The following is a 25,951-nucleotide window of genomic DNA, read 5'->3' as shown; positions in this document are numbered from 1 at the left end:
ATTTTTATACCGCCCAATAGCCAAAAGCTTTTGTGGATGACTCTTTCCTTTGGGGGGGAGGGAACCCCACTCTCATGATAAAGGTGGATTCAGAATTGAGCACAGTCTCTTCTCCCCCCTCCCAAACCCTCCCCCCCTGACGCTGCAACACCACCACTCTGGCCATCCATCCTGGGATGGGGGGAAGCTTCTGAACCTAGGGACTCCCCCTTTAATAACACGGTGCCCCCCCTCCCACGCTCCCACCCCCGACACACACAGCTCCTCGCCACCCTGCCCCAGATGTTTCTCCATCCCCGGAGGAACCTTTTGGGGGTTTCTGCACACATTCGCTGGTGAAGCTCCCATCACCCGATCTGGGTTTTTCCCACCACCCCCTCCCCCGGTTGCTTTCCCCTCGAGCGTGGTTGACTCTCTCTTCCCATCTGACAATTTATTTTGGGGGTGGCGGGGGGAGGTATCCACATTTGTATCTTCTAAATCCTGGCTTCCATTCTCCCACCCCAGCAATTTTTTTTTAAAAAAATTTTTTTTGGAAGGGTTTTCCCCCACCCACCCACTCACGCAGCAGATATCTTGTCTTGGATTTGTTCCTTTTGTGATATTTCTCCGCTGATCCTCGCTCAATTCTATGGCCACCTGAGGTCCCCCGCCTTCTACCATTCTTCTGATTCCTTTCCTGCTCCTCTCTGGTATTGCATTTCATCTTCCATCTGACATTTTCAGCCTCTCTGTTCCTGGATTTCCACCTGCACTCGACTTCTCGCTCCCCGCCACAACCCTCCCCAGCTAAATTTCATACTACACTCACCTGATCTCCCCATTTGGGATCTACCTCTATTTATCTGCCTCCGGCTGGGCTCTTTCAACCCCCCCTTCTCTTCCCACCCACCCCCCTCCAAATTTATGCTGACACATTTCAGCCTTGCTGCTTCTTCTCTTCTTCCTCCTCCAGCTCATGTTTCAAGTGGCTATTTTTCTACACAGACCATCTTCCTCCGTTAGCTCGTGTGTGTTTTTTTCCTCTCTCCTCTGAGCACGGCCAGTGGTATTCCCAGCTGAGATTTCTCCCCGTCTATGCGCTCGCTCAAGGCTTGGGTGTGTCTGTTATCTTATCTCGCTTCTCTTCAAGCGTGTGCCTCCGTTATTTTCCTCTGCTGCTTCGAGAATAAACACATGGTAAGTGTGAAAATGATTCTTGGACGTTCCGTATATCGTGTTTGTGCCTCTGTGAGCTGTCACTCGTGATTTCTCTGCATGCAGTTGTCATGAAATAAATAAGACCTATTCCCCCCACCACCACCGCCCTCCTTTCCACCTAATGTTCAGAGGGCTCTTCCCCAAATGCATCTCTCCTTTTCAAGAGGTTAATTCCCCATTTGCCAGGCTACCTATTTTCTTTGACATTTTGTAGCTGTAGGTTGGCGATTTGTGTGTGTGTGAGAGACAGCATTGATAGGAGAGGGTCTTGTTTTTCATTTTCTGCATCTGTTTGTGTATATCAGAAGAGTTGTTGGGTGGCTCTACCTGCAGGTCGCTAAATAATTATGTGTTTGTGGAAAGGTAGCCAGCAAATCACGAATACCAAGATGCACGTACGCGGGGGCCCTTCTACACCTTTGCTGAAATAATGTTTTGTGCGTCCACATTTCTCTATATACGAGGAGTGCGTGCAGTGCTGACTTAGCATGCTTTAGTGCTTCCTCCTATGTCTTGCATGCGCATGGGTTTGGGTGCCCTGTTTTCTTCAGGATCTATTTGAGCACCTGTGCATGCCTTGCCAGTGTGGTTTTTCTGGAGTGGGACCAGCCCGTCTCCTGTCATGAACATGTTCCGTTCGTAGTTGAATTGCCTTTTTTCTGATCCTTGTTTACAAAAATGTTCATATGATGTGTGTGTGTGTGTGTGTGTGTGTGTGTGTGTGTGTATGCGCACGCATTTACTTGTGTATCCCGGATACCCCCTGTGGGAGAGAGTGAATGCATGAGTGTGTGTGTGTTGCTTTCTGTATTTGATCTCAGTATTGAGCACTGAAGGAATTCATCTTTACGTGATGAAAGGTATCTTCCTAAGTCTCCCTGCCTCTGTCTCTGAAAAGTTCAGTTTCATGCGCCTAATCCATGTGTCTCTTGGTGCAGGTTGTTTCCTACTTTTTATACCATGCGGTCTTCTCTGACAGCTCTGCTGCCTCTCTTTCACCCTTTGAAGAGGCTGCCTGGTTCCTGTGAACACCTAGATTTCCTCTGAGCTGCCTCTGATGAGTCTAACTGGGCTCAATCAGGGAGAAGACCACAGGCCTACAGACTTGCCTGTTGCTACTGATGCCTGTAGCCAGAAAATCCCAGACCCTGTGGCCTGTCACCGCCGAAACCAGCCCAAAAAGTGACTCTGAGGGCCCCAGGAGGGTCATCAACCAAAGCCAGCATCACTACCCTTTCTTGTCCAGTGACAACTAGGCCACCCAACACGGCTGCTTGTGCACGCCCAGGCGGTCTTCTATCCATCAGTCGCCAAGGAGTTGTGTTCTGAGAAGTCTGTGATTCGGGTCCACCATATGCCTGTAAACCAAAAGCCTCTTGGTCCTTCCATGCCCGTAACAAGACTGCATTTTCAGCCCTCGGTCTGGTCATCGACACCAACTGTGGAATACTGTCTTCACCTGCAGACAGCTAACCGAGTGCTTTTCTCCTGCCGCTGAAGAACTCTAGGAAAGCTGTAGTCTGATGACAAGGGAACTCTGGGATGTTTGGTGCTAACCAAAGAAACTTAAAGCGTCCCTCTTGGTTCAGAGCCCTCGGGCGACAGCAGCCAAAGGACAACTTGAAATGCCCGTAGCTCCGCCACACACCTGTACGATCAACAGAGGAGCGGGCCTGGGTAGCTAGACTCCTCCCAAAGCACTGTGTGCCGCTAGCTAGAGAAGGCTGAGGCCTTGGAGGCTAGAGACCTCCTGGCGTACTGGTGTGCTTGTAGCCAGAAAGCCCTGAGCCACGGGACAGCTCAAGTGAACCACGTATTCTGTAGGCAGAATCATCAAGGCCTCCGCTGTCCTGTCGTTGCACGTGTTCACAAGGATTTCTGAGCAGTTCAGCACCTGTAAAATTTAATATAGGCGAAGCTCTACTGCATCCCCGTAGCCACGACGTGTTGGCCTGTCTCCACAATCTCGTTCCTCTCTGCTCTAGCAAAACACAGCAGCTCAGTGACGCCGTAGTCAAGAGGCCTCTGTCTGCTCCTAGCTCCTTACATGTCTTTAACGACAAAAAACCAGGCATTGGTCAAGTTGTAGCTGCAGACTTCCAGGACCAGGAGCAGGAAAAAGGCTCCCAGATGTCTGGCTGTGAAAAACGGATCGTGAAGGGCTGAAGTTTGTCTCCGTGGGGCAGCGCCATGTAGAGGCGCCCCAGAGGGGGGAGCGGAGATGCGCGCAGGAACTTGTGGGTAATTGGCGCCCGACTGGCCGGGGAGAAACGTTACATGAATGTCCAACGGAGGCAGATTCGAGTTTGACGATGGCGGCTGCTATGTGGGCGACTGGGAGGAGGGCCGGGCACATGGCTACGGCGTATGCACCGGCCCCGGCGCCCAGGGGGAGTATAGCGGTCGCTGGAGCCGCGGCTTTGAGTCCCTGGGCGTCTACACCTGGCCCAGTGGGAACACCTACCAAGGCCACTGGAATCAAGGGAAGCGCAGCGGGCTGGGCGTGGAACGGAAGAGCAAGTGGAACTACAAGGGGGAATGGAGCCATGGCCTGAAGGGGCGTTCGGGCGTGTGGGAAAGCCGTTCAGGGGTCATCTATGAAGGCATGTGGCGTGAGGGCCTGCAGGATGGATACGGCATGGAGACGTACGCCGACGGAGGTGAGAGGGCAGGACGTAGCTACGCGAAGGCACGGGGTCCCACTCTGGGCACCTGCCATGGGTCCTGTCGTTAACATGCCAACTATCCCATTTTCCGTTTCTATCCATCCGGTTAAACGCCGTGTCTCTCCGTTTCTGGGCTTGCTCATTAAGTGTGTTGCATGGCTTCTCGGCTTCTCCAGTTTCCTACATCTCTCTGTCACTTTTTCCATGCCTTGTGGTACTCTGGTCCATCCGGCTGTGTCAGCTGATGCGGAGAGAGATGGGGTGGGGTAGGGCATAGAGGGTTGGATTTCAACCAGGGAGGCGTGGGTTCAAATTTTGTAATTTGAACCCACTTATCACAATCTCTCTCTCTCTCTCTCTCTCTCTCTCTCTCTCTCTGTCAAATCTATAATTTTACATGTGAGTATAGAATACGTAAATTTGCTATTTATTTAAAAGTTTATAGCTTGTCTTTGAGGTGAAAGCCTCCCAAGGGCTCGTACAATATTAAAACTGCAAAAGACACACACAAAAACCCTATGATGAAACGATAATAAGAACAAAATGCTGACATTTTAAACATTAAAACCAGGTGCCCCATATATGTAATGGCATCCAACCAGGCCCCAACTCAGTTGTAGGCCAAGGGCTTGCTTGAACCACTATCACGATGGGTGGGCCGAGCCGATGTCAATAGAACCAGAGTTCCACAAGCGCAAGGTGGCTACCCTGTGAGCGCCTTGAAGGAAGGGTAAGATACAAAACTGGATAAAGAAAATCACATCCATCGCACTGATCCATCCAGTATTTTTTAAATCTGTCCTTTCCAGTTCTCCCCACCTACGGCCACGTGGGCTGCATAAGGTACCGAATCTGGGCCTTGCATCTTGTGTCTTCCCAGGACTAAACACTGGATCTCTGACCCGCTTCCCATGCACCTAAAAGAAGCGCATTGCCATGGGTAGCCCTGAGAAATGACGCTTCCTCTTCTTTGGGCCCTATTTCCCATCCTTTTTCCCTTTTCTTTTTCATCGTCCCTGCTTCACGCTCTCGCCGTAAGTCCTCCGTATCTCTCACCCATACTTTTTGGTTAACCTCTTCTGTTCTCCTCTCCTTCGCAGGGACCTACCAGGGCCAGTGGCAGTCCGGCAAGCGTCATGGATACGGAGTGCGCCAGAGTGTCCCTTACCGCCAGGCGGCCCTGGTGCGCTCCCCACGCCGGACCTCTCTGGAATCGCTCCACAGCGAGACTGATCCTAATGCCCCAGCTGCACCCCTCCCTCCTCCTCCTCTGCCCCCTCCACCCCTCCCTGGGGACAGCCCGGCCTCAGGGTCGAGGGGTGGTTTTGTCTTGGCCTTCCCTGGCGATCCAGACTTCCCCAAGGGAGCCAAGAAGAAAACAGGGGGATTCTTTCGGCGTTCCCTGCTCCTGAGCGGGCTGCGAGTGCGCAGGGCCGAATCCAAGGCCTCCCTGGGCAGCAAAAGAGGTTCCCTCAAGAGCGAGGCAGGGGTAAGTTCGGCCGGGAGCGAGGCCACCACGCTCAGCTACGCCGAGACCGAACCCCCGGAGCTGCCTTCAACTTTGACCATTGAGGGATCTTCCACCGAGGTCTACGCCGGGGAGTGGCGGGCCGACCGCCGCAGTGGCTACGGGGTGAGCCGCCGTTCCAACGGGCTGCGGTACGAGGGCGAGTGGCTGGGCAACCGCCGGCACGGCTACGGCCGCACCACCTATCCGGACGGCTCCAAGGAAGAGGGGAAGTACAAGCTCAACCGTCTGGTGAGCGGCAAGGTGAAGAACCTGATTCCCCTTCGCCGGAGCAAGGTCAAGGAGAAGGTGGACCGGGCTGTGGAGGTGGCCAGACGGGCCGTCAGTATGGCGCGGCAGAAGCAGGAATTGGCCATTGCCAGGTGAGAGGCATGAGGCGTTAGGGGGAGATGGCAAAAGTTGCTATGGGGACCCAGATACAATGGTGCTGCTCCATACTTTAACGCCATGGAAAGGTAGAGGCGGAGTTGGAACCACTCAACGGGCAGGTCACACCAGCGAACGCCTTCCTGGGATGGTTTCAAGGAATACAACGGGAGAAAGATAACTTGGGATGAGGTTGGAGGGTTCTAAAAGGTGGAAGACTATGTACGGACGGGAGCGTAAAGGAGCACGTGAGAAATGGGAAGGGGTCTTATTTGAGCATGTTAAGTGTGTGGACACATGCAAATGTAAATTGCTTCATTAGCGATGGAGCTGAATTTATGGCAGGAGTAAGGTTGGAGAAAGGTGAATTGATCTGAATGTGGGGGCTTTGGGATAGGAGAATTGTTTATGATCATGCCTGAGCATCTATAGGATTCAAGCAAAGGGGCTGGTTCCTTCAGCTGCGCCTGAAAGACCTGCTCTAAATTAAGAATTGCCTGGGATTTGGAGACAAATTAGCTCCTTTAAAGCCCCCACTCCCTCAATTCCTTTCGGAACGTAAAATTCTCCACCTGGCAACAGCCCAGTTTAGATGCTGCCTTTTGTTTTAGAAAATATATCTAGAGGATGTCTGCTTTTTCCTTCTGAAGTGTAGGCCTTTTTAAGGCCTAAACCTTTCCACTCCCTTGAGTTGGAAGTAATAAACTCTATGCTCATCTCTTGGAGTCTTCGGCCCGCCTGCATAACTTGAATATTTCCATCCTGTTGGGGTGTGTGAAATTGTAATAAGATGCTCTAGCCGAAGTTGGGGGTATTGCTGGTCCAGCTGTGCTTTGACTCGTGTTTGTTCAAGATAACCATCTTTCCCCCTCACCAAACACAGGCAGCCATTTTAAAATGGCCTGAAAGCTCCCCTTAATTTGATCCCCAGTCCCAGACAGACTCGGGATGGCCACCTTCTAAGCACTTCTCAGCATGGCTCCCAAATGGAAAATTCATTATAAAAGTAATTAATTGCAAAGGGGTGGGAACGGACCAAAAAAAGCTGTGTGTGTTGTTTTTCCACAGAAGGTACTAGGAGTTGCCAGGCCTTGGGGGGCTGCCCATATGGATCAAAAATCAGACATTGGCAGCAGCCACTAAGGCGAGGACATGATGACACGTCTCTTCCCTGCTGTTGACCACTTTATTTTCTCCTTTTTCTCTTCTTTTCCCATTCACATTATCTTTTGTTTGCTTTCACTTGTCCCTCCCTCCCTCCCTCCCTTCCTTCCTTCCTTCCTTCCTTCCTTCCTTCTATTTTCGCCTTTTATTCTTCCTCTCCCTTTTGTCTCCCTTTCCTGTCCTTTTATCTTTCCTTGACCGTCTTTCTCTGCCACATGTTTTTTTTTAACTGTTCCTGTTTCTTAACTTTCATTTCTACTCATCCTTCTTTTTCTTCTTTTTTGTCCCCAGTAAGGCACTTGTGTACCTTGCATGCGCGTAAAAGAGAGAGAGAGAGAGAGCATGCAGAAAGAGGAGCTGTGTGTGTGTGTGTGTGTGTGTGTGTTTTGGCAGGAAGGAGAACAGGGAAGTAGGTTCCACCAAGGCCAGGCCTGGTGTAGGCTGCCTGGTCTCCTAGGCAACTGGGCAATGGCAAGGTGATTGGCTAGCGGCTGCTATGGCAACAGCTGAGCAGCAGCATCCGCTGGGCATGGACCAGGGATGGGATGGGATGGAGAAGAGGAGGTGGGGGTTGGGGGAATTGGGCAGGAATGACCGAGTAGGTGTAATGTTCATTTGCCTGTGGGGGAGGAACACATAGGAGATGCTCCCAGAGGCATGGGGGGAAGTTAGCCTGGAGTCATGGAAACAGGAGGACGAGATAAAGTCTACGAGGAGGAGGGGGTGTTGAATTGTTGTGTTGTACATAAACAGACTGGCATGTAGGTGGATTGCAGGTTGCTGCGTGGGTGATCAGTAACACAAAGTGTCATGAGAGCAGGGTACAAAGACAAGCATGCCGTTGCGGGTAGATGCAAGGAGCAAATCGCCCTGAGGGCGCGGGAGAGTGGTCTGCAGCCATAGGAGGCAATATTAAAGCGTGGCAGCAATATTCACAGTCCTTTTTAACTTTTAAATATGGTTTTGAAATGTACTGGACACATGTGACTATTAAAATAGTCACCCATAAATGCTGACTCTGAATACGTCCGTGGAGAAGGGAGACTCACAGAAGTCTCTGGAACTTACTTTCAGGCGTGGGTGCTTAGGACTGATGGATCTGTGGCATGTGGGGTTTTTCTCTCAGAGAGTGCTGGGGGTTAAGTTATACCTCTCCCCGAAATTTGTCATGTTTCCCATTCTTGGAATTTAAAATGATGGTAAGAAAACCTTTTATTAAATAAAGACACTTTTATGTGTGTATTGGGGGAGAGAGAGAGAGAGATGTCAGACTTTCTATCAAAAAAAGGAAATGAAGCAATACCTTTGACAGAGCGGTGCGCCTTTCTGTGGGAGAACTGTATCTAGAAAAAACGGAGTTTCTAGGCATTGGGGCCTCTTCACACATGACACCCTTGTTGTGTTAATATTTATGCATTTTTATGCCGCTTTTCAGTCAAGGGCTTTCAAAGCGGTAGACAAGGAATTAAAATCCCACAATAAAACAGAAAGGTAAATTTACAAATGAATCAAAAGTCGGCAACAATATCAGCTATAAAAATGAGGCAACTGGCAGAAATAACAAAAAACTAGAGGATAGGACCAACAACAAACAATGCAAACAGCTAAATGAGTTACAATAATATACTGAATCTGATAAAAAAAAAAAGCTGATATAAATGCCCCATCGTATGGCATCAAATGCCTGGAAGTAGAAGACAGACTTAACCTGGTACCAAAAAGAAGACAGTATTGGTGCCAGGCAGGCCTCAGTGGGGAGGGCATTCCATAATCGGGGGCACCGCTAAGAAGCCCCTGTCCCTTGTTACCACCTTCAGAGACTCCCTCAGAGGAGGTGGGAGATTCAGGACAAATAAAAGGAAGGCCTTCTTCACACAACGCATAGTTTAATTATGGAACTCACTACCACAAGATGTAGTGATGGCCACCCATTTGGATGGCTTTAAAAGGGGCTTGGATAAATTCCTGGAGGCGAAGGCTATCAACGGCTGCTAGCCCTGATGGTTGTGGGCTATCTCCAGTATTCGAGGCAGTAAGCCTGTGTGCCCCAGTTGCTGAGCAACATGGGTGGGAGGGCGCTGTTGCACCATGTCCTGCTTGTTCATCCCTGGCCGATGGCTGGGTGCTGGCTAGATGGACCGTTGGTCTGATCCAGCATCAGGGCACTTGATGCTGGATCAGACACTTCTGATGTTCTTATGTGCTCAGAGAAAGGTCTGTGATGATCATCATAGTGTCTGGGTAGGGTCAGGTCAGGAGGGGCTCTCTGTCAGGTATTATGGTCCCAATCTGTATAAGGCTTTATAGCTCAAAACTAGCACCTTCAATAGGGCTCGGAAGCATACAGGCAGCCAATGCAAGCGGGCCAGAATTAGTGTTATATGCTCAGACCTTCTGGCCCCTGTTATTAACCCGGCTGTTGCATTTTGCACGATTATTAAAAGTCCTATGGGGAAAAAAGAATCTGGCTTCCAGGGGAGCGAGTTCCAGAACCATCGTTAGTAGCGAGCTGAGATCAGTCCTTCTCAATCTAGCTAGAGACAGTAGTTGGACAAGATGCAGAGCTGAAGAATGTGACAGGTGGGGCAGTATTGTACAGAAGAAAGCAGTCCTTCAGATACCCTAGACCCTAATGGTTTGGAGCTAATTTTTCCAAGTGGATATAATTTCTGTTTAGGGCCCAGGTGCAGAACCTCACACTTGGGGGCCAGATCCGTTCCAGTCTGGCCCCTGGGAGTTCCCCAGAAGACCATGCCCCCTAGCCCCACCCCCTTTCCCCAATCAGTTTTATGTCTTTTGTGTTGTTTCCCCCCCCCCCATTTTAAAAGGTTGGAATGCCTCTGGAGGCATAATGACTGGCAGTAAGAGCTTAAAGCTAAAATATGGTGGCATTTTGGCCCCATCTGCAGCCATGATGAAGGGGATTGTATGTACTACATACAGTATGTACAGTCTCTGTTCTGGCTGAATATGAGCCAGCAGTGCACTGTACCTGCAAAAAAGGCTAATGTAATCGTGGGTTGCATTAACAGAAGCGCAGTGTCTAGGTGACAGTAAGGAATAGTTCTACTCTCTTCTGCATTAGTCAGGCTGTGTCCAGTTCAAGGAACAGCATTTTAAGAAGGACATTGACAAACGAGCGTGTCCAGACGAGGTGGTGACAGGCCTGGAAGCAAAGTCCTATGAGGAACAGTTGAAAGAGCTGGGTGCATTTAGCTTGGAGAAGAGTAGATTAAGAGGACAGATTGTAGTGGTGTTCAAATATCTGAAAGCAGTGGTGGTGGGTGGCTCAGATGTCAGTTGGGCGGTGAATCTGCCCGGGTTGTAAGAACCAGTCAGAACACTTTTTACCTTGGAGAGCTCCTTTAGAGTTCTGATTGGTTCTGATGGGTCCATCCCCCCTTTTACATTGGAGACACCCACTTCCACTGATGTAGGAGATGGAGCAGACGTGTTCTGTGTATTGCTCCAGAGGGCAGGATTAGAACCAACAGGTGTAAATTGCAAGGAAGCAAATTCCTTAACAATGAGGGCAGTTTGAGGAGAAGACTTCCTCAGCAGGGGAGCTGGTGGATTCTCGGTAGCTAGAGATATTTAAGATAGAGCCTGGGCAGCCATCTGTCAAGGAAATGGTAGCTGCATCCTACACTGCAGAGCCTGCATTGACCAGTGGGTAGGACTAGATGACCTCTCAGGTCCCTGCCAACTCTATGATTCTATCATTGTTTTCTGTGGGATGGCTGTACACAAACACAGAGACACCTGTATGGGAACCCCTTCTCAGGTGAGACTTACACCATCTCCTAAACAGGAATAGTAAGCATTCATTATGTCTGAAGGAGTCCAGCGAAACTACTTGTTTTGTAGGAAATATATATCTATATATTTAGAAGAGGCCCGTTTTCTAACAGTTAGGCATTTCCTAAAAATGGATCTAATAGCTCGAAGTGTCAGAAAGGGTTTCAGAAACAGTTTGGTGGGCACTCGACTTCTATGTGCCTTGCGACCGGCCCAATTATTATCTATTCCATCTATATCCTTCTTTCCCATAGAATCAGCTCACCCAAAAAACCAAAACACCCTTCAATACTTAATAAGGACAATTAAAATATATGAAAATCATCTTGTCAGAATCTACAATTAAGGCAACGCTAACTTAAAACAGCGCCATGAGATTAATATATTCTTAAAATGGCAAGTTTTTGAACGTCAATAGCTTGTTTAAACAAATGAGTTTTCAGAGTGTTTCCAGACGAGAAGGAGCCTGATGAAGAGAGGAAAGGTATCCCAATGTTCTCAACCCTCACAGGGTCATATAAAAGTCTGAGCACACAAAACCTGTGTGCAACTGTGCTTCGAGAATCCTACATTTTACAAGGTTCCTGGCCTTTATGGTGTTGGCTTCCATGCACAGAACATGATGCATTTCATTGTATTGCATTACGTTCAGATGTACACACCGATACTCAAGAGTACAAACGGCGGCCATGTGCCTCATCACCACCGTCACTTTTAATTTGTATCCTGCTTTGCCACACAAATGTGTCCAAAGCGGCTCACGACACAAGTACAGAACCGAGAATGGCTATCAATTGATTTATTTGTTACATTTCGATGCTGCCCAATAGCAGAAAATCTCTAGGTAGTTCACAGCAATTAGAACTATAAAATATAGCACAATAAGGCATCACCTTTTTTTTAAAAAAAAGAAAGTAAAACAACAGTATAAAACCAAAGGTTTTTTTAAAAAAAACAACACCCAGCAACAGTATAGACATTTAAAATACAATGACAGATTTAAAAACAGCAAAAACTAAAGAACTAAAATGCCTGGGAGAATAAGAAGGTTTCACCTGGCAATGAAAAAAATTAATAATGTTGGTGCCAGGCAAACCTCTATGGAAGGTCATTCTGCAACTCGGGTGCCACAGCTGAAAAGGCCCTTTACTTAGAAGCCACCTGCCTCACCTTATTTGGTGGGTGTACCCAGAGGAGGGCCTCTGAAAACCATCTTGGAGTCTGGGCAGATAATTTGGCCCCAAGCCATTTAGGGCGTTGAATGTTAACACAGCACTTCAGATTGGGAACTGGTATTGTCAGGACAAATAAAAGGAAGGACTTCTTCATACAGCGTCTAGTTAAATTATGGAATTCACTACCACAAGATGTAGTGAAGGCCATCCATTTGGATGGCTTTGAAAGGGGGTTGGATAAATTCCTGAAGGAGAAGGCTGTCCATGGCTACTAGTCCTAATGTTTTACAGTGGCTCCATTTCCTCCTGGAGGGTTGGACCCAGAAGGTGGTGCTGGGGGGACTCCTGTTTGACTCCTTGGCCATGGAGTCCCTCAGGGTTTGGTTTTGTCCCCCATGCTATTTAACATATACATGAAACCATTGGGAGAGGTTGTCCGGAGTTTTGGGGTGCGGTGCCACCAGTACACTGATGACACCCAACTCTACTACTCCTTTCCACCCAGTTCTAAGGAGGCTGTCTGTCGGTAGTAATGGACTGGATGAGGGCGAACAAATTGAAGCTTAATCCAGACAAGACAGAGGTGCTCCTGGTCAGGCGAAAGGCAGATCAGGGAATAGGGATTCAGCTTGTGCTGGATGGGGTTACACTCCCCATGAAGACACAGGTCCGCAGCTTGGGTGTACTTCTGGATTCAGCCCTGAGCCTGGATGCCCAGGTTTCGGCGGTGGCCAGGAGTGCATTTGCATAGTTAAAGCTAGTGTGCCAGATGCGCCCGTTCCTTGAGATGTCGGACCTGGCCATGGTGGCACATGCCTTAGTTACATCCCGATTGGATTACTGTAACACCCTCTACGTGGGGCTGCCTTTAAAGAGTGTTCGGAAACTTCAGCTGGTTCAAAGAAATGCAGCCAGATTGTTGACCGGGGCTGGTTACAGGGAGCATAAAACTCCCCTGTTAAAACAGCTTCACTGGCTTCGGGTCTGTTTCCGGGCACAATTCAAAGTGCTGGTTATCACCTATAAAGCCCTGTACGGCTCGGGTCCAGGTTATCTGAAAGACGGTATTCTCCCCTATGAGCCTGCCTGTGCTCTGAGATTTTTGTGGGAGGCCTTTCTCTCAGTCCCACCAACATCCCAGGCACGCCTGATGGGTACGCGGCAGAGGGCATTCTCCGTGGCGGCTCCAAAGCTCTTGAACTCCCTTCCCAGGGAGGTTAGGGTGGCTCCCTCTGTGCTACAGTTTTGGAGGCAGGCAAAAAATGTTTTGTTCCAGCAACAGCACCCTCCCTCCCATGTTAATATATTGGATTCCCCCCCCCACCACCATTTTTTAATCCATGTTTTTTTTAAATAATAATAATAATAATAATAATAATAATAATAATAATAATAATAATAATAATAAAATTTTACTGCGGGTTTAATTCTATTTTAACTTCTGTAAATTTATATTTAAATGTTTTAATTGTACATGTTTTAATCTTGTAAACCTCCATGAGTCCCAGTACTATGAAAAAGGCAGAATAATAATAATAATAATAATAATAATAATAATAATAATAATAATGTGTTAACTCTAGTATCCGAGGCAGTAGGCCTGTGTGCACCAGTTGCTGGGGAACATGGGTGGGAGGGTGCTGTTGCACCATATACTGCTTTGTTGGTCCCTGATTGACAGCTGGTTGGCCCCTGTGTGAACAGAGTGCTGGACTAGATAGAACCTTGGTCTGATCCAGCATCAGGAGTCTTCTGACGTTCTTATGTATAATACGATCACGTTGGCTAGTCCCCATCAACCATCTCACTGGCATCATTCGGACCAGCTGAAGTTTCCAGACTACTTTCAAGGCAGCCTGACGTATCACGCATCTATCAATGCATCAGTGGCAAACATGCCTGCTTTCCACAACCTAAACATTTCATTTCACTAATACTTAACATAGCATTTTAAATTAATTACAAAATAGGCAGTATCGGCCATTAAGACACACTATCAATTTATATCCGTCAGTATGGCAAACGCCAAAGACAAATACACTAAACATTTCCAGTGCACTGATACATTAATAAGCACACAGCCAATAACCGCTTCCCTCAAAAGTGCCAAACGCAGGCTCTATCTAGCAACTGGTTTCTTACGGGCAGACACCTCACGCTGCCCGTTTCTAATTCAGATTTTAGCACCACTCCGTCAGAGACAGCGGGTTGGGGAGGGGAGATGTTCAGCTACTTCTCCTATGCTCTGGTTATTCCTGCTGCTTCTTACAAGTGAACACACAGAATGTGTCCACTGATTAGGGTGACCATATGAAAAGGAGTAGAGAAAATAGAAGGCTGTGGTTGAAATAGCAAAAACACAATTGGGGAGCTGAGCACTCAACCACAAAGACTCACTCATGAAAGATAAGATAGATGCAATCTATTACAAATGTGGGTGATATATACAGCATTCTTACATATACAGTTTGTAAAAAGTATACAAAACACTTTCTCCTCGCTGAAACACCACCTTATCCCCTCCAATGAAATCCAACAGTGCAGAAGCTTCCACTATATTAAAAATAATAGTGTCCAATGTATCAACACTAAAGTCACAATAACAAGTTACAAAACAGCATATGGGGAAAATATGTTTGTAGTCAACGTACAGAATGGTATCCACACACACATTCACTAATCAGGCAAGTATCAGGCGTCTAAATAAGCATTAAGATATCTAGGCTTCTAAGTTCTAGGCGTCTAAATAATACAGGTGTCCGGTACAATTCCCGTTTCGAAGAGTCTTCATCAGTTGGACGCTTATTCATAGAAGGAGCTGTGGCTGTATGTTTGGGGTGGAGCCTTCCAACATTATCTTGGAGTTTCCCTGTTTAGATCCGCCACATAATGCTCTCAACTGAAGCTTTAACTGGTGTGATGAAGAGGGAATTTCACCAGGTTCCCCATATATACAAATCAAATGACACCTGCTGAACTTCCCTTTTCAATACAACTGTTAAAGATACAGGAGCCCTGTCCTCCTCTTCATATGGTCACCCTACCACTGATCATGTGAAAAGCAAAGAGGAACACGAGGTAACCATGAGAGTTTCTGCACAGGTAAGTGAGGAGGAGGAGGAGGAGGGTCGTCCCTGGAAAATCTGGCATCGTCTAGAGCAGGGGTGGGCAGAAAATGGATCTGCAGATGTTTCAGATTTCAGCTCCCAGAAGCCCTTGCTAGCATGGCCAAAGGTCAGGAATGCTGGGAATTCCATTCAAAACATTGGATGATCTATTTTCTGCCCATCTAAACCAGTTTCTTATCAAGTTAAATGTCTTGGCTTCTCCCAACGACCCATGGGAATTGCAGTTTTTTGCAGATGGTAGGAATATCTTCCTAAAAACCTTCAGGGGACAGTATCACAAAAATTAAAACTGCAGGAGCCCTGCCCGAGTGACCAGATACAAAAGAGGGCAGGGCTCCTGCAGCTTTAACCGTTGTGATGAAAAGGGAATTTCACCAGGTGCTGCATGCATACGAATGACACCTGCTGAAACTCCGTTTCCTAGACAACTGTTAAAGATACAGGAACTCTTTCCTCCTTTTCATATGGTCACCCTATCACAACAGTTAAAGCTGCAGGAGCCCTGCCCTCCTTAGCTAGAGTGACCAGATACAAAAGAGGGCAGGGCTCCTGCAATTACAAAAGAGGGCAGGGCTCCTGCATCTTTAACCATTGTGATGCATACAAATGACACCTGCTGAAATTCCCTTTTCTAGAAAACTGTTAAAGATACTGGAGCCCGGTGCTCCTTTCATTTGGGCCGGATCTACACTACTGCTTTAAAGCGCTTTATAACAGTTATAAAGCGCTTTAACTGCTTTAAATGCTATAAAACTTTTATAAAGCGCTTTAAAGCAATAGTGTAGATCCGGCCAGGGTCACCCTAGTGGGGAAGCAACCCCGATCTTGATGTTTAGAAAAGCTGGAAAGGCACGTATTTGGAAGGTGTGGGCTAGGAGGCGGCATGGCCATTAGCAGAGTGTGAAGGACACCTCAGGCGGCTGATTTGGGCAGGATTTACACTACTGCTTTAAATCGGTTTATAACAGTAGTGACAACTGTTGAGGCCCGGGACATGCTTCATATACAGTTTTCAAACCATTTTCAAAGTGTCATATCTTGCTTGGTGTAGATCTGGCCTTGGTGTGTTACGGAATGGCAACAAATTATTACTTGCTGTATTTCACTACCTGGTGTGGCCTGTGGGATTTTCTTCCTCAGGTGTTGACCTAGCTTGGCTCGACTCTCGGACTCCTCACCTGAGGGTCCTGGGAGCCCAACTCTCCACGTCAGCTGCGCCGGCTCATTCAACCCTCTTTCCCTCACAGGGCTGCGGACGCTCGCATCAAGGCCGCCGGTGCGCTCGGCGCAGCGGAGAAAGCCCTGGAAGCCGCCCGGCTGGCCAAAATTTTGGCCCAGGAACTGCAGCCCATCCTTAATGAGCCAGGTGAGTTTGGCTTGGGGCGGCCCAGAAATAGAAACGGGACATTAGTGCTAAAGGGGCTTGGCCCCCTTCCGACGCCACCCGTTTAGTTTCACGGGGGACGTTTTCCTGCACCTCTAAACAAAGAGAAGGAAGGTATTTAAGACTCCTGTATTAGGTAGGGCATTTCTTACAAAGCCACCCCCACCCCCAGAATCTTTCTGTGCATCTTAGCCTCCCCCCTGCCCTCCCCCCCACAGCAATCACTCCATCTCTTAATTCATAGAATCCTAGAATAGTAGAGTTGGAAGGGGCCTATAAGGCCATCCAGTCCAACCCCCTGCTCCGTGCAGGAATCCACCTTAAACCATACCTGACAGATTGCTGTCCAGCTGCCTCTTGAAGGCCTCCAAGCCCATGACCTCCCTAGATAATTGGTTCCATGGTTGTACTGCTCTAACAGTCAGGAAGTTTTTCCTGATGTCCATCCGGAATCCGGCTTCCTGTAACTTGAGTCCATTATTCCACGTCCTGCACTCTGGGAGGATCGAGAAGAGATCCTGGCCCTCCTCTGTGTGACAACCTTTCAAGTCTTTGAAGAGTGCTATCATGTCTCCCCTCAATCTTCTCTTCTCCAGGCTAAACATGCCCAGTTCTTTCAGTCTCTCTTCATAGGGCTTTATTTCCAGGCCCCTGATCATCCTGGTTGCCCTCCTCTAAACCCCCTCCAGCTTGTCTGCATCCTGCATCAAATGCCTGCATTAGATGGAATTCCTTCACACAATTGTGTCCTTCACTTCTGGGATAGGCTACTACAGAAGTGTGGTAGCAGTTCTGTATTACAGGGCTTTACAAAGGGATTGGACACATATTATAGGCTTTCCTCAAGCTCCCCCGAATGTGTTGGACTACAACTCCCAGAATCCCCCAGCTTTGTCCTATGTGGGACTCCTACAATGAACAAGCGTTCACCCTACATACCTCCTGCCAACACGCACACACCTCCAAAAGAACCCATGAATTCTGGCCTCCATCTTTGGGGTGCTTCCAGATGTGAATTTCAATTTGCAATTGCCCTGCCTCATTCTTGGAATTTTATGGGGGAGGGGGGAGGTAAGCGTCCAGACGACACTGTCATCTGCTTGTAACCCTCCCATATTTTTCTTGCTGCTGCTTTCCGTCTTTTGCTTACCGCAGAAAATCAGTTAAGGAAACAAAGATGGAATAGTTGCACGATTATTAGTGCTAGGACCCCTCTGTCTGGAAGCAGGTCTTAATCCTGCTGGAAATTCCTTGGGACAGGCAGCTGTTTTGCTTGACTGTGCACTGTCTGTGCCATCTGCAGCTGAATTAACAATTATAACTCTAAATGCCAAGCTCCCTCTCTCGTGGAATCCAAGATGCAGGGACAGCGCCAAGGTTAGGCACGATTGAGCACCTGCAAAGGACCCAAACCCCAGGAGGGCCCCACTGGCAAGACCCCCCTGGAGTCGCTCCTCGTCTTCATCATGGCAACCTGCTTGTTCACCTGCCTCTCGCTCTGGCCCCCTTCCGGTCGAGCAAGCAAGTGGCAGCCATGATGAGAAGCAGCCTTCCTCAACCTGGGGCGCTCCAGATGTGTTGGACTGCATCTCCCAGAATGCCATTCTGGGAGATGCAGTCCAACACATCTGGAGCGCCCCAGGTTGAGGAAGGCTGAGTTAGAGGATGAGGAGCAAAAGGTGCTGGTGACAATGGGGGTGAGAAGGCGGGATCTCTTCTCGATCCTCCCAGAATGCAGGGCACGGAATATTGGGCCCAAGTTACAGGAAGCCAGATTCCAGCTGGACATCAGGAAAAACTTCCTGACTGTTAGAGTAGTATGACAATGGAACCAATGACCCAGGGAGGTCGTGGGCTCTCCCACACTGGAGGCCTTCAAGAGGCAGCTGGACAGCCATCTGTCAGGGATGCTTTAAGGTGGATTCCTGCATTGAGCAGGAGGTTGGACTGGATGGCCTCATAGGCCCCTTCCCACTCTACTATTCGAGGATTCTATGACTCATTGAGGGAGCTGGAACTGTGGGGGAGGTGTTGCGCAGGGCCTTTAAAAACCTGGAAATTGCCTTGCCAGGATGCCCATTTCTTAGCTTCCTTGTTATCTCAAACTGGGGACAGAATACGAATGGAAGGCTCCCGGGCCTCATTTTTAATTTGCGGCGCCCTCGAACCAGGGCTTGTGACACCCTCGTTCCTTCCGCTCTAACCGCCGGACTCCTCTCGTTCCCAGAGCCACGTGGCCGTTTGGACTCGGAAGGCACCGACACCGACTTCCAGGAGTACGACAGTCCCCAGGTGTACGAGAACGGCATCACCCCCTCAGACGTTACCCCAGACCCGAGTCTCCCGCCGAGCTACCCTCCGACGCCTCTGCAGCCCTGGCGGGGGGACCCCCGGCGGACTTGGCCCCCCTTGGAGAACGGAGGCCCTCGCCAGCTCCTCCCGGAGGCCTCTGACCCCGAGGATGAGTGGGGCTGCCGGGGCAGCTTCCCGTCTCGGACACCGGGCTTCGTTCCCGAGGGGCTGTGGGAGGGGGAGGAGGAGCAGGGGCAACTCAGCAGCTACGAAGCGGAGGAAGAGGATTACCGGGGGGTCCCCCGGCAGCCCCAAATGGGCAGCCCCGCCAGCGGCAGCTCCGGCAGCTTGCGGGAGGAAGAGGAGGAGGAGGAGGAAGAAGACGACGAAGAAGGGGCGGCTTCCAGGCCTTATCCTGGGGAGACCCAGGTGGAACCAGCACCGACGGGCGTTTCTGGGGGCCCAGAATTGGAGAACGAGGAACTGCTTGGGGGCACGGGGGCCTTCGTAGTGGAGAGAGCGGACGCCCTCGGAGCGGTGCGGAGAAGGGAGAGACAGGTAAGGGCTCAGAGTGGACATAACGGAGGGCTCCGGGGAATTTGCTCCCATTGTAACCCGCCGGGAGAGGGGGCAGGCCACCAGGTGCCCTCCGGATGTTTTGGACTGCAATTCCCACAAGCCCCAGCCAGGGCAGGAGTTGTAGTTCGAAACATCTGGAGGGCTCCGGGTTGCGTAGGATTTGGAACAAGGTCCGCATATCTGATTCTAAAGCCACTACCCCCAACGACCCAGTGGAGGCTGCTGGCTAAGGAGTCAGCGGGGAGGTGAATCCAGTATGGGTTTCTCAGTCAGAACTCTCAAGCAGCCATCACAGCTCCTTGGATAGCAACTTTAGAGTTCTGGCTGGTTCTAATTGAAACCCGGGGCGGATTCGCCTCCTCACTGAAACTGGAGCCACCAGCTTCCACTTGCTCATAGGTACGCAAAACATCCCAGGATCAATTTCCGGTGTCTCCAGTTCAAAAGCTAGGGTGACCATATGTAAAGGGAATTTCAGCAGGTGTCATTTGTATGCATGTCACACCTGGTGAAATTTCCTCTTCATCACAACGGTTAAAGCTGTAGGAGCTATACTAGAGTGACCGAATTTAAAAGAGGGCAGGGCACTTGCAACTTTAACTGTTGTGATGAAGAGGAAATTTCCCCAGGTTCTCCATATATACAAATGACACCTGCTGAAATTCCCTTTTCTATGCAACTGTTAAAGATACAGGAGCCCTGTCCTGCTTTACGTATGGTCACCCTACAAAAGCACCTCGCTCTGTCGGGAGACCAACCCTGCCCATCAGAGTAAAAGTGACCTGCCTGTTCGAAGGTGTCTTGCCAGGTCCCCTTTCCCCAACTTGGAAGAGATTTGGGTGAGATTGTGCGTGTGTGTTTCTAGCAGCAGCTGAACGGATTCTCTGGGGTTCTGCCCTCAAGGGAGTGAGCCGTAGTGAGCCCCTGGGGGCGGATGTTTGGGCCTTGGAGAAAGTCGGTGCTTCTGTTCTGCAATATTGTCAACACACGCAAATGATCCACACGCCTTTATTAGGATTTGCAGGAAGGCCTTCCGCCTTTTCATAGTTATGGGCAGACGTTGCAGGCGTAGCAGGCCGGCACCGACTGCTGAAGCTTTCCCCTCACGACTGTATGCTGGGTTGCAAAACTGAACCGGTTGGATTTCTGTCTGTCACGCAGCTCTTAAAGGCTCAGGGACAGGGCAATTGCTACAGCAGTAGGGAATAGAGTAGCGAGAAGGTTGACTTCACCCCAGCATAAGCTGCCACCGCCTCCCTGGTGGTCTGCCGTCTGCTTCCTCGGCCTTGCTTTGGCTCCACACCCACAAACCCTTGGATTCTCAAATGTTGCCGCAGCAACCCTCCCCAGATCGAATAACAACACGACGCCAATGAAAATTGGGGCAGTAGAACGCGTTGCAGCGCTTCTGCCTCTTTGAGGCAGGGTGTCCCAAGAGACCTCCGAGCCTTGCGGAGACTTGGAGACGTATGCCTGTCGGTTTGATACACAGGCTGCCATCGGGATTCCAGCTGAAAACCACAAAACCGAAATACATCCCTCTTCTCCGCACGGTCGAGCTCCCCTTTACACAGCGGGGGATAGAAGGACCCCCGGAGCCTCCATTCCCAGCATCCCCAGTTCTAAACCGGTAGCGTGCCCCGCTCCCCGAACTAGGAATAGGACCCGTAGTCCTGCTCAAGAATTTGCCGTGCTAGCCCATGAATCACCCTTGGTGCTTTCCAAGTGTGTCGGACTGCGCCTCCCATCGTCCCCAGACAGCTTGGGCGTGATGGGCATTGTAACCTGGCACATTTGGAGGGCCGCAGGTTACACAAGTCTGCATTCGGTTCCTGGTGTACAACTGAACCAACAAGATCTCGGTTCTCTCCTTGAAATAGTGATATCATCTTCTAGGCCCCCCTGGCCTAAAGAAAGGCGCTTTTAGCTTCTGGCACTGGCCCCTCCCCTCCCTTTTCTCTATTTACTGAGCTGCATATTTTGTTCTGGTTTCACTCCCCGCCCGCCCCACACGCACGCAGGCACACTTTCTCTGGCCCTAGGAGTGATGCTGGAAAAACTATTGGAGGAGGGCCCGGAGGGGGAGCCTCAGAGCCAGCCTCCAACGGGGATTGGCCGGCATTCTTCCTCTCGTCTCATAGCAACCAGCATCCCTTACTCAGCAGCAGCATCCTTTCAGCCCCGCCTTCCTCACTGCAGCATCTCTGCCCCGCCCATCGAGACAGCCGCAGTGGGGGACACTGGGAGGTGGTGGGAGGCACGACTGCAGGTCATAAATAATCCAGAGGCCCTGGTTGGAACGGCGAGATGGCAGTCTGAGAGCCACGTCCCCCGGGCCCCCTCTGCCCTTTCAAAGGGACCGGAACGGCGTAGGGTAAAAGATACCGGGTGTCTAGGCGATGGACCAATTTGAACATGACCCCATCGTGTGGCTGCCGAAAGCTACGCTGGCACGATCCGGGTTAAGTCCCCTAACACATTATCAGAACCCCACCATCCCACCCCGCTTAACATAGCTTTACAGGCAGTCCGGAATGCTTACTCATTAGAAAAGGAATTGAGAATAAAACTGCCTTTATACAAATCTATGGAGCGACCACACTTAGAATACTGTGTGCAGTTCTGGTCACCACACACACACACACACACACACACACACACACACACACACACACACACACACTATAGAGCTGGAAAAAGTGCAGAAAAGGGCAATTAAAATGATTAATGGGAGGGAGCCTCTCCCCTATGAAGGAAGGTGACAACAGCTGGGATTGTTTAGCTTGGAAAAAAGGAGGCTAAAATTATGCGTGGTGTGGAGAACGTGGATATGGAGACATTTTTCTCCCTCTCACAAAATATTGGAATCCAGGGTCATCCCATGAAGCTGATGGGTGGGAGAATCAGGACAGCTAAAAGGAAGGACTTCTTCACACAGCGCAGAGTTAAACTATGGAACTCACTTCCACAAGATGTGGTGATGGCCACCTATTTGGATGGCTTTAAAAGGAGGCTGGATAAATTCCTGGAGGAGGAGACGGCTATCAAGGGCTACTAGCCCTGATGGCTATGTGCTACCTCTGGTATCTGAGGCATTAAGCCTATATGCACCAGTTGCCAGGGAACATGGGCGGGAGGGTGCTGTTGCACTTGTGTCCTGCCTGTGGGTCCCTGGTCAACACCTGGTCGGCCGCTGTGTGAACAGAGTACTGGACTAGGTGGACCCTCAGTCTGATGCAGCATCAGGGCTCTCTGATGTTCTTATGAGTAATTCTCGCCGTGGTGCCCATGTCCACTGAGGTGTCCCCAGGCACCGTGCTTGGTGTCCACCAAGATGTCCCTCCCTCCTCCCACGTTTTCTTTATTTTCCATTAACCCTTTTTTTTTCAGCAGCCGGCCATGCTGCAAAATATATGTTTCTGCTGTTGCTGAAAACTGTGGCTTCAAAGGACTTGTTTGGCGTGTTGGAGTTCATCCTCCACCTCCGCCTCGTACTCAGTCTTTTGGGCAATCTGCTCGTCCTTTGCCATGTCTCCCCCCTGGCCGCCATTTTGTGGTGGTGCCCGGGACAGTTTCTCAAATTGCCAAATGTGCTCACAGGCCCCCAAAGCTGGCCTACCTCAGGTGTGAACCATCCCAGGTCCCTCTGCCTGACGCTCCCCCCCCTTTTCTCTCTTGCAGGGAGCCCACCTGTTGGTTGTCGCCGCCGTCCTATTGGTTGATGTGAGTCTGGCGTACCTGTTCTCACTTCTCCTCACTTGAGATGGGTGGGGGCAGGGGGGGCTGCTTTTGACCCCGTTTCCTCCTCCCTCCCCCCACAACAATGCTTTGGTACAGACTCTTATCTATCCTCTGCCTTTCTACCTGTCCCCTCCTTATCTTTTTTCACCTGTTTTACCCCCACCCCGTTGCAGCCCCCTAACCCTCGACCTTTCTAGATTGTTTACATACGAAGGGCTCTCTTTCTATCGGAGATTTCTGTTTTTTTCTTGCTGTCTCTCCGAAACTACTACGACCTCCCATCCTTCCCACCCCACCCCCACCTCACCTTCCCCAGTCTTTTCATCCAAACCACATCCATCTTTCTAAACCACACTTTGAAACTCTGGGGCATTCGTTTTCTGGCCTTTTTAATTTGGGGAGGGGGCCATCATAGGGCTGGACTGAGGTATGGGGCTGAGCTGTCGCTGCCTTCTAGGGTTGTAAAGTTTTGTTGGGGTCACTGACTGCAGGAAGGCCCCATCTGCCTGCCATGAAGTCCCCCCCCTCTCGTCCCTAAGGGGTCCATTCAAAACATTCTCCCCCCACAACCTTAGGATGACTACTGGTTGTAATTGGTGCTTGGATTTGTTTTTTGGTTGTGGGGGGGGGTACTCAATGAAGTCCTCCTCCCAATCCCTTATAGTCCACATCAACAGTAATTCATTGTCTCACACACATACACACCTGAGATGCTCCCCTGAAATTCATAGCAGAAAGAAGTTGCCAAACTTGTTCCTTTAAGAAAGGGTTAAAAAAAAACAACCTATAACTTCCCTGTCCTCTTTTCTACACTGTTGGCTAGGGTGACCATGTGAAAAGGAGGACAGGGCTCCTGTATCTTTAACAGTTGCATAGAAAAGGGAATTTCTGCCAGTGTCATTTGTATTTATGGAGAACCTGGTGAAATTTGCTCTTCATCACAACAGTTAAAGCTGCAGGAGCTATACTAGAGTGACCGGATTTAAAAGAGGGCAGGGCACTTGCAAGTTTAACTGTGGTGATGAAGAGGGAATTTCACCAGGTTCTCCATACATACAAATGACACCTGCTGAAATTCCCTTTGCTATGCAACTGTTAAAGATACAGGAGCCCGGTCCTCCTTTTCGTATGGTCACCCTACTGTTGGCAGGAGGAGAGAAAAAAGGGGAACCAGGGAGAATATTGAAAAAGTTTGCAAAATTTCAGGAGCATTCAAGGGAAAGTCTGTGTCTCACTCTCCTTTTTTCCATATCCACATTTTCACTTCCTCTCTCTGTCTTTTTCTCTTTCTCTCTTTCTATTTGCCACCTCCTTTCCCTGAGGGAACCGGAACCTTCTTTTCCAACAAAAACAAACAAAAGAAGAAACAAAACAAAAACAACAAAAAAAAGAGATAACTTTTTATTTACGCTTTTATAAACATTTTTCTCGCAGCGTTTGAATAATTAAAAAAAGAAAGAAACATTATAAATTTAACGAGAGGGTGAAAGGGAGATTCCTGTTGCTTGGGAGAAAGGGATTTCACAAAGGGGACGGTGTGATTCCCACAAACAGGAAAGTCCGAGATGTGGAAAAGTGGGTGATGCCGGACCACGCTAGGCAACGCCTTCTCCCGGCAGCAAAATGGTGTCTGGGCAGAAGGTAGGATGGCCTGCTGTGTATATGGGTGCAGGGAGCCCCAATTGGGGGAAGGATCTCAAGGTGGTGGATGAAGCACCTTGAAGGTGTAAACTGGGAACTCCGAGGACAAAGGGACTAAAAAAGGAAGTCCCACCTCGCAGAAGGTTTGAAGGAGGAAGGAGCTGGCAGCGGAAAAGGAGATAAACTTGCCTTCTAGAGAAGCCTTCCTCAACCTGGGGTGCTCCAGATGTGTTGGACTACAACTCCCAGAATGCCCCAGCCAGCTGGCTGGGGCATTCTGGGAGATGCAGTCCAACACATCTGGAGCGCCCCAGGTTGAGGAAGGCTGTTCTAGAGGGTAAAAGAATTGACCCCTATGGGGGGAAAAAAAGAAGAAGTTTGTGCCTTTGGAAAGGAAAAGTGCAATAGGAGAGACCCTGGAACAGAGGAGGCAAAACAGGAGGTCCTGCCTTTTTCCAGGGTGCTCGGAGTGCAATACAGGAAGTCCTGCCTTCCAGATGGCAAGGAGAGGCATTTTAAGGGCAAAAGAAACTTAAAAGAGGGCTTTAAAGGGAGCGGGCTCTGTGGCCCGGATATATCTGTTCATTTTGTGGGTGACTGGGAACCAGAGAGGAAGAATGATAGAGACAGGATGATGGTGGAGGTCCTCGAGTATATTATGGGGTGTCCTCCACAGGAATCTCCCCCTCAGCCCCCCCCTGGATTCTGCATGAGGAAAGCGACTGATCCTTTGCTGTGTGCTGTGTATACTGAGAATGTCTGTATAGCCGACAAAAACAGAAAAAAAAATTAATCCTTCCCTACGGTTTTCTACTGCCTGCCCCCCCTTTTTTTCCAGTGCTTTGCTCCGGCCTTGATCCGAGAAACTCTCCCCCCACCCTATTCCCTCTCTTCTTCCTCTTCCTGGTTTGCCTTTTTGACTGGATATTTCTTATTTCGTGTCTTTGGGATTGAAAAAAAAAAAACACCATTAAGTCTTGCAGGAAAAAAATAATTTAATAAAAATATATTAATAAAAAAAAAAATGTTTGAAACTGAGCGTGTTTTATTTCTGGGAATCAATCCCACCCAGTCCCTCACCCACTGGTATTTCACTAGACAATTGGTAATCTCAGAATGTGTGAACTAATGAGAAGGGTATCTATGAGCATGTGTAGAGTGTCTTTCTATGCTGTGAGTAATTAGCTGCTGCCATACATCCCAGAGTAAGGCTGTGACTATTAGTGTATGCCCAGTGTGTGCTCGTTTGCGTATATAAGACGAGGGAGCTGGTGGATTTTATGCATTGT

The 25,951-nt window shown here is 49.3% G+C and overlaps 1 protein-coding gene across 3 annotated transcripts; it reads left to right on the top strand.

The window, feature by feature from the left end:
- Positions 1-252: 252 nt before the first annotated feature.
- JPH4 (junctophilin 4) lies at positions 253-25,638 on the top strand. Of its 3 annotated transcripts, none has more exons than XM_063137871.1 (6): positions 253-1,179; positions 2,180-3,860; positions 4,967-5,756; positions 16,273-16,391; positions 18,637-19,259; positions 22,962-25,638. In XM_063137871.1, the coding sequence occupies exons 2-6, from the start codon at positions 3,482-3,484 to the stop codon at positions 23,040-23,042; spliced, it is 1,992 nt and encodes a 663-aa protein (XP_062993941.1). In that variant the 5' UTR covers positions 253-1,179; positions 2,180-3,481; the 3' UTR covers positions 23,043-25,638. The 3 variants fall into 3 exon arrangements, with proteins under 3 accessions (XP_062993941.1, XP_062993939.1, XP_062993940.1); XM_063137869.1 differs by having other exon boundaries at positions 2,139-3,860; XM_063137870.1 differs by lacking the exon at positions 253-1,179 and having other exon boundaries at positions 1,986-3,860.
- Positions 25,639-25,951: the final 313 nt, after the last annotated feature.

This window comes from Elgaria multicarinata, chromosome 11 (genome assembly GCF_023053635.1).
Source record: "Elgaria multicarinata webbii isolate HBS135686 ecotype San Diego chromosome 11, rElgMul1.1.pri, whole genome shotgun sequence".
Lineage (NCBI taxonomy): Eukaryota > Metazoa > Chordata > Lepidosauria > Squamata > Anguidae > Elgaria > Elgaria multicarinata.
The sequence above is the reverse complement of the archived record's forward strand: the minus strand, read 5'-3'. Positions and strand labels throughout refer to the sequence as shown.

Bases quoted from the DNA above. Each gene is read 5' to 3' on its own strand.
- JPH4 (XM_063137871.1), top strand. From the start codon at position 3,482: ATGTCCAACGGAGGCAGATTCGAGTTTGACGATGGCGGCTGCTATGTG. The intron at 5,757-16,272 runs GTGAGAGGCATG...TTTCCCTCACAG, and splicing joins CAGGAATTGGCCATTGCCAG to GGCTGCGGACGCTCGCATCA. The intron at 19,260-22,961 runs GTAAGGGCTCAG...TCTCTCTTGCAG, and splicing joins TGCGGAGAAGGGAGAGACAG to GGAGCCCACCTGTTGGTTGT.